Source organism: Prosopis cineraria, unplaced genomic scaffold (assembly GCF_029017545.1).
Source record: "Prosopis cineraria cultivar Desert tree isolate PC_DT_omini unplaced genomic scaffold, ASM2901754v1 PC709, whole genome shotgun sequence".
NCBI lineage: Eukaryota > Viridiplantae > Streptophyta > Magnoliopsida > Fabales > Fabaceae > Prosopis > Prosopis cineraria.
Window position 1 is genome coordinate 32,135 of NW_026556034.1, and position 11,333 is coordinate 43,467.

Below are 11,333 nucleotides of genomic sequence, written 5' to 3' on the forward strand. Positions count from 1 at the left end.
CAAAAATTAAAACTTCCTGAATTTTTGTTTGTTTACTTGTAAAAAGTTCTGGGTTTGAATTTTTTGAACCAGAAACATGTCAATGCTTGTAAAACAAGAGAGAAGTAGCCAACAAAAAAAAAAAACAGTGAATAAGATACAAACTCTTATTCCATGAATATATATTATTTGTCTCTGACATCAAGGTTACTCTCAAATTGAAAACACTGTAGAAAATTAGAATCCAATAGCCCATAAATGAACTTGGAGACGGAGTGACACATATGCCTTTGCAGCAAAATATCATGGGAAGATCATGCATGGGGATACAGCCAGCTAGGCTTATATTATTTTTTTTCGTTTGTATGCATGCATATAGCTGATAATATCTATCTATATATGTGCGTAACTCCCAAATAATTAGACATGTATATAAATAATTGGCTCCCAAAAACAATAATTTGATTGATTAATGCACAAAGGTACAGTGATTAATAATTAATGCGATATTGGTTGCACTGAACTTGGCACGTGTAGATGTAGTAAGTATCACAGTTTGTGCTTGGTTGGTAAGTAACATCCCCTATTCTTGCACACACTGGCATTCCAATTCATGTTATTGGCTTATTGCCTCGTTTCAATTCATCTTCAAAACTTGATCTTTCATTATCATCATCTCTCTTAGTGTCAATATAATTAAATCTTGTCTTCTTCTTCTCTCTCCAACCTTTTCTCTCTTTAATTTTCTGTTTAATTGTGTGTCTCTCCATTCCTTCTCACACATTTATGTTTAATTTTAACTTCTTCATTACGATGAGCTGAGAGAACTTTAGTGGAATTTGGGCTAATGCAAATCGAGTCTAAACATGACCTTTTTAAATGGAAGTTTTGTCATTAACTCTTTTGTATTCTCAGGGAGCTCGAACTCAAAACATTGATTAAAATGGTATTAATCCCTTGCCAATATTAAACCAAGTGTCTGATGATGTTGTACATTTGTTTTACAGTAAGATTCATGACAATCTTCTTGGACATTTTCACAATTTTACTATTTTCTTAGCTTTTCTCACTAATTTTGCTGGGTTAATACTTGATAATATCAAGGTTGGAACATCCTTGAAATAATTTTCTACCTGCCAGAGTTTATTATTATTGAGTGAAATTGTGAATTGTTAACCAACTTATTTTTATGTAATAATTTAACGGTCCTGACGTTGATTGGGTGACATGGAGATTTCAAATCACCTAAAAAGTAGAGCTATGTTACTGTGAGATATGATTTGAAATTCTAGCTTTTCCTCTTTTAATAAAGCAAACCTCTGCAATTAGAACATCTAATAATGCAAAAGTTAAAATTAGTGTTAAATGAAGTTATCCGTACCACTTCAACATTGATCTAATTATTTTGTAGTCATTATATCTAATATCTCATTTTGACAATTAGCCCCCTCGACCCAGAAAAATAAAAATAGCCCCCATTTTTTATATCTCAAAGATATTATTTATAATACAATTTTTAGTGCACAATTTATTTTTATCATTAAAATCTTGCGAGGGAAGTTACTGTGTATCATATAATCTCTGTGAAAAAATTGACGAGGCCCTTGCTAAGTTATTTTATGATTTAAGGGGAATACATACTTTAGTTTTTTAAAATAATTATTTCAATAATTACTTTCCTGAAAAATTACCATCGTTTGGTAAAATTATTTTTATTCTTACATATAGTAAAAATATTTTTAACATTGTTGACTACCATTCCTTTAAAAATCTTTCCTTCCAATTTTTTTTTGACAATCATTTAATATAGGATAAAGGTACAAAATTTACCACTAACTATTTTTCTAAAAATACTGAATAGCTTATACTATCAGGTGATGAGAAATAAATTCTCAAGTTTTAAAAATGAAACATCCATTAACTCACTGTTAACTTCACTCAACGAATTTTATGTGGGAGCCACACATGACATGTGGTGGTATAAATTTAGCCACAAATTATTTTTCGAGGAGCACTGGATAACATTTATTATACAAAAGGATTATCCCATCAATTTTGACTAAACATTATTTATTTTGAGACTTGTGAGACCCATAATATATCAATCTCTTCAATCTTTTTGCCTTCAATCTTAGTCTTAGCTCAAGCAAAAAAAAGTTCGAGAGTTCTTATTTGAAAATATTTATGAAGATAATACTAATGAAATAGAAGAAATAATTTGTCGCTACATTAAGCTAGAATAAAACTTCTCCCACACCTAATAAAATCAAGCTTATACTTTATTAATATTATCCTTGTGAGTGTCTTTAGATAATAACTTTTTGAACTTTTTATTCTTTAGTTGAGTTTGAGAATGAAGGCAAGACGATTAGAAAGATTAACATGTTGTAAGTTTCATAAGTCTAAAAATAAACGGTGTTTAGTTAAAATTGATGAAAAAGTATTAGATAGTCCATTTTTCATAGTGGATGCTACATAGTACTTCTTGAAAAATAATTCATGATTAAATTTGTACCTTTACACATGCTAAAGTGGTGCGCCATGTGTCATTTGCACATAACGTTCGTCAAGTGAAGTTAATAGTGGATTATTGAATGCTCTATTTTTAAAAGTTGAGGATTTATTTCACACCACCTGATAGTATAAACTACCTAGTATTTTTTAAAAAAATAGTTAGTAGCCAAATTTGTTACTTTACCGTATAATATTCAATATTTTTGGCTACATCAAATTTGAGTTTCATCAACCAACAAAGATTGGTCTAATTAGTAATAATCTAGCTTATAATCCACAAGGTCATAGGATTAAATTCTGCTATCATATAAGAACCTTATTGATGGACAATCTATAAATATTTTTATAAATGTTCTTTGAGTTTGAACACATGATTTGACCTTAGTGACAAGCAAATTTGAGTATAATTAAATCCTTGCTGATATAATTTAAAATTGTAAGGGTTAAACTAAAAATCTTAAGTAAGATTCAATTTAATATACTTGAAATTAGTTGGTGAGTGATCATGTTTTGATTCCTTGAATTTTAATCTTTGAAGTTGATCAATGTTCACGGGGAGATGGCAATTAGACGAGCCCATTCGGCCTGGTTTGTCTCATTGTCAAGTGTGGAAAATAGAGTTTGATTTTTTCTTTCTATCAAACTTAAAACAAAACAAAAAACAAAAAACAAAAAGTAGCTTTGGATTTAAGGCATTATGTCATTTTCCTTAAGTTGACCTCTTCATTGCCTTAAGAAAATGGCCCTACATTGTCTGCTATATATGCACCTATTGGTATTACTCTTTTGTATGTCAGTACATTTTATGATGTTATCTTTGAATCCTTATGAGATTTGACCATCTCTAGATAGATGTTTGTGAAGTGATGAAACCCAAATTAAAACTATATTTTCTTAAATAAATTTACAGTGAAATGATATTTTAATCATAGCCACTATTTCACAAGGACAGTTTTCACTAATCTGTTTATTTATTTATTTTAAAATGATCTTGAATAAGATAGAATCCTGTCATCAATAATGAGCATCAATTATGGCTTTAGTTACAAACAAAAACAAAGAGATCAAATTTCACAGTACTTGGGGACTTTTTAGAGGAGGCAAAAAGCAGTATGCTGTAATCATTAATTAAATCTTCAAGTTGGGAAACCTTTACTACTTTGATTTTTTAATTTTTAATTTTGGTAAAGTGGGAGACATTTTACTATCCTCCCCCTGATGCCATCCATGTGCAAAAGCTTCCTCCTTTTTCTAACTTAAAACTTTTTTTTTCTTGGTTGGGTAGAATCTCTGCTTTTTCCCTCTCTCCGTTAATCTGCTTTCACAAATTCTGCAGATTGCATGTAACCTCAGTGCCAGCTTCACTTACATAATTATTTATATCTCCCTTGATATCTCACCCGCACCCAACTATAAATTAAATCTTATTATAACATTCTTATATGGGTTTTTAGAAAATTACTCATCCAAAGGGTAAAGGGAGAATTACTATCAGATTCCAAATAAAGAAATTAATTAATTTTTAGTTCATTTGAAAGTTAAGTTTCTATATTTATATGTCAAATGTCAGTGTTTACAAATAGACAAGATTTATAGATAATTAATTTTTTTTATAGGATTTATATGTAATTCTTGCATGAGTAAGAGTATGCATTGGTCTACTTTCTATTTGGGAGAATTACATACTCTCTTTGATAAAACATATAAAATACTTTTAATTGAATCTTATTCTCTAATAAAATAATTAATTACCTCCAAACTAATATCATATTTTCATATTTACTCTTATTTAATATGATGTTTTACTTTAAAATTAATATAAAGTGATTTATTTATTATGACACTTTTAAAAAAATACATTAATTACTTTTTGAAACAATAATAATATTTTATATTTTTTAATATTTAACTTTTTAAAAAATGTTTAAATAAAGTAAAAGTTTTTAACAAAAAAATTAATTACTAAGTGGCTTCCTGAAATTGAGTTATCACTAATAGGAAGCGTTTTGCATGCTTTTTGTAATCAATTCTCTTGCTTGAGATTTCTCTTTGTATTGTTCTATTCTTTCTCTACTACTTAGCCTTTTGTCTCTTAATTTCAGCAAAAGTTTACAATGAAAAGTTAGAAAGTTCTAAATTCAGCTGATAGCTATTCCAAACATAATCCTAGAAGACTGGAAAATGCTTAGAACCTATGAGTATAATCTATGGTCTATGCAATGAAACAAAACATTGTAACTAAAAAAGTTATAGCCGAAATGAATTCCACAGTGCATTACATTAATTACAATGAATTACAAACGCAGACCATTAGCAATGGCCTTGTTTATTTCCAGATTTGTAGTTTCATAAACTGGAAGCTCTTCTTGGTACCTCCTTCCACCACCTCCAATCAGGTGATCCAGCTCGAACAGATCTGAACTTGAACAGCTCAAAGCATCATCATCATCTTCTTCATCCTCATCTTCACCATTATTATTCTGACTGTACAACACTCTAAAATCAAACTTGCCCTTTCTTGAACCATTTTCCTTGCCCACAACAGAGTTCTTCTTCTGCTTCTTCTTCTTCTCTTCCTCCGTCGTTGTAGAGCTTCTTGTAATTTTCCCAGCACCACTTGGCAAAGGCATTATATCCGGATCGTTCTTGTAGACATATTTGTGGTGAGAATCTTCGCCCAGAATTATGCTTACAGGGTAAAATCTCACGCACCTCTTGACGCCATTGTTCTTTTTAGCCGAAGATGGCGTTTTGCTCATGCAAGACCTCCTTGAATACGAAGAAGCAGAGGAAGAAACACATGGAGACTGAGGTTTCTGCTCGAAACTAACATCTTCCACCGCCCCAACGTAGCACATCTTGGCCTTCTTCACGCTTCCATAATTGAAGATAGAGCTCAAAAAGCTAGCTATTCGACTTCCCGGTGACATCGGCTGCTTCACTTTCTGCTGCTTCGGCTTCTCTGAGTTCATACTCTTGCCGGATTTAGCCCTCGATCTCTGTTTACAACTCGTCTCTGTCTCCGACGACGAGAAGAATCCACCTGAGCTGCAATCTGAGGAGCTGTGGGAGCTCTGCTTTTCCATCCAGTCTTCAACCATAACTGCTGATCGACGAAGACGATTAGTGTTCCTCACTCTGCCATATTCTTTCTCCAGAGTAATTCCATGCTCGTGGCTGAGATTGTTCTGTTTTGAGCAGAGAGCTTCCTTGCAGAGACCCAATTTGGAATCTTGATCAAGATCTGATTTTGATTGGTCAGTTGAACGGTAAATGGCATCAAGGAGAGAGGAAGAGAAAGATGGGGTCCTTCTGCTTCGTGGGTACAAGTCGTCTCGCATCGATCTCTCCTTCCTGTTCATGTTTGAGGCATGCAGCAGATTCCGCAGGGAAAGGACCAAATCTGCAGAAGAAAAGGAAAGAAAAACGCGGAAGAGAATTTAGTCTAAGGAAGGCGAAAAGAGATGGTCAGTGTGGACTGTGGAGGCAGGGAATGTCAAAAGCAGAGAAGAGACATTTCTATATATATACATAGAGAGAGAGAGAGAGAGAGAGAGAGAGAGAGAGGAAGTAGCAGAGATAGAAGGAACGTGTGAAAAAGATAAGCTAAAAGAAGAACAGAGGAACATTGCGTGTGAGGTTGCAAACTGAGTATGGGGATTTATTTAGTTGAACGTGTGAGGAATGAGATAGCGTCATGAAGTGGCTTGGGTGCAAAAGTGAGCACGTTTGGGTGTTGCAGAAGTGTACAGCTTTAGGTGAACATAAATGGGAAATGGCATACCACGCAATTTGTGACTGAGCACTGAGTAGAGAGAGGGAAGTTGTGAGAAAAGAAAGAGTTGGAAACTGATTTAAAAGTGAACACCGCGCGTGCGGGCAAACTTTTTGGGGATATTCATTATATCATTTGTTTGTGCTTTACTTCTTTGTTTTACGAATTTAATAAATTGAATTGAATTCAGTTGTGTCATTTGATGATTCTGCTGTTTGCTTGCTCGCTTGTTTCTTTCTTTTCAAGTTTTGAGTTTTGACAAGCATATCCACTAGAGCCCTTTGGTAAAGATGACATAACAGAGCATAGGATTCTAATGAGGGGCTACCAAAGTGCATTTATTTCAGTCCTATTTGCCCGTCAGATCCCATGTCACAAGCCTACCTTGTTGGCTTGTTGCAGTCGCTCTCACCCAAACCAAAACACACACACTCTCTCTTTCTCTCTCTATGCTCTTCCTCCCAGTGAAGACTTGTGCCTTGTGTTTTTTTGAATTAATCTGAAACGTATTTACAAAGATGAAAAATAACAGACACAACAACTTATAAAGGAGAGACTAATCCATCATCATTTTCCTCCTCTTGATAAACAAAGTGGGGGATTTTGTAAACATAAATAAAGAAATAAAGTAGGAAATGATTAAAAATATAATAATTTTTCACAAAATTACATACTTTCTTTGTTAAAGAATGAGCATTACTAATAACATTTTCTATAAACAAAATTAATTATAAGATTTGTAAGTTTTTTCAAAATCATGTGCTTTTTTAATTAAAGAATAAGTGTTGTTACTTGCTTTTACTTTTTATGATTTTTATTTTTTTTCTCTGATGACTGCTTTCATGATATCAAAGCTTATCAAGAGAGAATAAAAAAAGATTTGAAAAGTCTCATGTTTTATTGATGTGGATAAAAATTAAAAAGAGCCATTAAAGAATCTCTCAATTTTCACTCTTATTTTCTTTTTAAATTCTTATTATCTTGGTCCTCCTCGTGAGCTTGCATGCTCGGAATTGCCAATGTTTGTATTGGGCACATATATGACATGGCATGATGAATGATAGTCTCAACTGCTTCCAAATGCTTCTATTTTACACATTGATTAAGAATAAAATCTTTATATTAATAACAAGATTTGATTCACAACTTTATAGGTTGTAAGTTAAATTCTTACTAGTTGAATTAATATTTATGAGTGATATGTTTTAATTTTTATTTTCATTTTGAGGGCCATGGGCAACATTCCCTCCATCTTTAAATGCAGGGGAAATGAAAAAAAAAAGTTTAAAATATATAAATGATAATTAAGTACAGCAAAATGTGATAATTATTATTTAATCCCTAAAAATTTGTGTGTCACTTTGATTTATGGCGAAATAACATATTTGCCCCATATGACTATGATATGTTGGAAAATGTCTACTTTGATTGAGTTATTGATTAAAATGGAATAAGGAATGACTAAGTCCTTTATACAAATTTGTTTATCATATGTAATGAAAATAATCACTTTTAGAAAGAAACTAGTTATTTTATAATCCTTTTAATAGTTGCATTTGATTGATAAATAAGTTTACAAAAAAGTAGTCATTTTTTATTTCGTTTTAGTCAATAACTCAATTAAAATAATTGTTTTTCAATGTATGATAGACACTTAGGGTAAACATGTCATTTCATTAAAAATTAAAATGCCAAACAAGTTCCTAGGGACTGAATAAAAATTATCAAATTTCTTGATTCTTAATTACTATTATTTCCATATTTAAGGTTGTTGTTTTGTCATTTTCACAAAAAAAAATCATAAAAAGTTGAAGAAGAGTGCGTAATGGTTAATTGTTGATGCCTTAATGGGTTGTCACGTGTTCCTCCGTTGTGATGGGTCATGACCCATGTTTTTAACATCTGTTGTCACAGCCTCACATTGCTCCTCAAAGGTCTGTTCAGTTAACATTGGGCTTTAAAAATCTCAACAAAAAGAATACTGCCCAATTCAATCTCTTTTAGACTTCTCTCAATGGTGATTCTTAATTTGGGCATGATAAGGAAATAAGTTAAGAAATAAGTTTTTTTATTAAGGGGGAAATTCACTTTTAGGTCGAAATTTTAATTTAATTTAAAATTTCAGCGGATCATTGATCTTAATGATGATAATATAATATTACATAATTATCCTTTCTCAAAAAATGCTTTATGCCAGATTTTAGAACATCAGTTACGTTGCAAATTATTTTTTAGACAGTCAATAATAAGTTGCCGAAGAAAAATGTCAGATCTTAGCAACAATAACAATGGGATGATCCCTTTTCTCTTAAAACCCTAACCAAACATACAGTAAAACTTCTAACTCAGCCCTTTTTTATAATTTTCAACCAAATTAAAGTGCTTGGATTCATGATTACTTATAATTAATTCTCCTTTCTATACCTTGGTGATATATATTGCTCCCAGCTTTCAAGCTCTTCATAAAATATAATTTCCTTTGTGATTGACATGTGTAATTTTGCTCTGGCATCTTACAATGTTTCATTTTCTTCAATCACATGAAAAAATTTCTTATTTGTCTCATTGTAATATCGGACAACGTTTTTCATAAAGCTTTAAAGAAAATCTTCCACGTGCTCCCTTGGTTCTATATGTAACAAAAAAATGTATTACATAATTTAAAAAAATTAATTAACTATAATAATTATATCTAAAAATAAAATTAGACTAAAATACTTAGTAATCAACATAACCGTGTATTAATTATTTTTTATTAACATAAATTATAAAAATGATTTAAGAAATATGTAATAAATGCTTTTGAAATGTGTAATTTTGCTTTAAAAAAAATACAAGTAAAAAGTCATAGTTTTTCTAATAATAAAAAAAAAAAGGAGGGAGTGTTTTATTTGCAAGTCACATTAAACTCTTTAATGGGTGATTGGCTTGATGAGTTTGGGCTCAATTAGTTTATTAATCTGATCAATGGACGTTTAATTTCTATGTATAAGCCTCTCTATTTTCATGCATTTTATCCTCAAAATGAATGATGATTTGACTATTTCCTTGGACACTTCTTTTTTGTGTGCTTGAATAATTGACATTATTAGAAACAAATTCCAAATAGAAAAATTATTTATTTCATGAGTCTCATTTACATGTTAAAATTTTATATTTTTACACATAGTTGGAATATTAAGTAATCAACTTTTTTATTTGGACATATGTGTAATTCTCCCTAGATAATTTGCTCTACAATTAATCTTGATTTCTTTTATTTTCTTCACTGTTTCAATCCGGTATATGAGGGTTATTTCTTGGCTCTTCATTCACATGCAAAATTCTACCATTAATCATTTCTTCATTCTCTCATTGAGTTATGAGTAATGAGTTTCGTTATTTGCATGCATCAAGATAAATCAAAATTGTTAACATCATGCAAACGGCGTCTCTTATGATAATTAGCGTATTGAAAATGGTAAGTTTTAAATTAAAATGCCCTCTTGTCTCAAGAAATGTTCCAATTGCATGATTTTCGGTCTATTATAAGAATATATCAATGTGATCTTTCTAGATAACAAAAGACACAAACAATGCATAGAAGAGAGGATTAAGATAAGACACGAATAATGCAGCCACAAGAACTATATGCGGTAGATCGGGGGAAAATGACTTCTATGCTGGCAATAATAAGAAAGATAGGTACGTGGGATAAAATTAAAAGGTGAGCATAGATAATTTCAAATGTTGGAAGAAAAAAACAATGACACAAGGGACAAGACAGGAAATTTTTTATTGTGAAAAGGTTTTGAGTAGTGAAAATAGGGAAAATGCACTTGAGATTGCCATTAATATTTTTTTTTTCTTTCATTCAGTCATCTCAAGTCTTGACTTCAAGTAATCTGGTTGGTAGCTTGTAGGCACTTCTTCAGAGGAATATCTTCTAAAAAGAATTTAATCATTGCCACATATTCAAAACTTGAACTTGAGAGCTCTAATTAAGATGGAATAAATCTTTCTAGCCATTTGATCCAAGCTCCCTGATATAGATTGCCATGAATTATCTTAATTGACTTGGCAAAAAAACAAAAACAAAACAAAAGGACTATCATAATAGAAAGAGCTACCGCATGGACCTGATGGGGAGTATTCAGATGGTAAAGCAGCTCCTGAAACACATGTTGATTTAATTTACTTGTTTGCTCAATGAAACAAAGAAGCAGCCTCAAACTAGAAGATGGATAAGAGGGAGACAAAAGATAATGACAGTAGATTCATTCTTTGAATCCCATTTGAATCTATAGAATTTACACCCACCACACTTCTTAAGTATGCTCTTTTGATCCGCCAATATCTGAAAGAAGTAACTAATATAAGTTAACTTTACCAACCGCATCCAAGAGAATAACCTGAACCAATCACACAATTAAAAGTGTGATCTATATCGGATTTATATTTTGATAGACTGAGAGAGAGAGAGAGAGGAGAGAGAGAGCCCAAAACGGAGAGGTGCAAGTGGCCACATCTTTCTGACATCTGATGACCTATAGTGAAACTTAGTAGCATAGCAAAATAGATATGAAACAATTTAATATGCAACACCACCTCCACAATCTGTATAGCATCAGCACCCACCAACTTGGCGCACTTCGTCTTACAAGTATTGTTCATGTATCTGGCGCGGTTCTCTTCCCACCATAATCTAGCATGCATCTCCCAAACTTTTCTCGGCTGCACATCACATGGAAAAACAATCAGCTTATCACTTTCGATATAGCTCTGTATCAAAAAGTAACCACGCACAACAATGAGCACAAACGTGCATCTATCTCCATGCCATCGTTACGCGGATGCTCACACGCCATAAGACTCATTAATTAGGGGGCACCTTTACTGAGTACTGATAATGAAGACAAACCAGAAATATATATATATATATATATAATTACAGATCAGAGTAGCAGTTTGAAAAATAGAATTTGAGTGTTAGTAAACAATAAAGGAAAGAAGAGAAATTAGAATTTTGAGCTTAAGGTCACCTTTATGCGGTGGTAGGTTGAGGTTGGTGTGAATTATGCTAAGT

The 11,333-nt window shown here is 31.8% G+C and overlaps 1 protein-coding gene across 1 annotated transcript; it reads right to left on the reverse strand.

The window, feature by feature from the left end:
- Window positions 1-4,639: 4,639 nt before the first annotated feature.
- LOC129298098 (protein BIG GRAIN 1-like B) lies at window positions 4,640-6,287 on the reverse strand. The gene has a single exon (XM_054936515.1). It carries the CDS (start codon window positions 5,853-5,855, stop codon window positions 4,788-4,790), a length of 1,068 nt encoding a protein of 355 aa, XP_054792490.1. The 5' UTR covers window positions 5,856-6,287; the 3' UTR covers window positions 4,640-4,787.
- Between the last annotated feature and the right edge of the window lie 5,046 nt (window positions 6,288-11,333).

Bases quoted from the DNA above. Each gene is read 5' to 3' on its own strand.
- LOC129298098 (XM_054936515.1), bottom strand. From the start codon at position 5,855: ATGAACAGGAAGGAGAGATCGATGCGAGACGACTTGTACCCACGAAGC.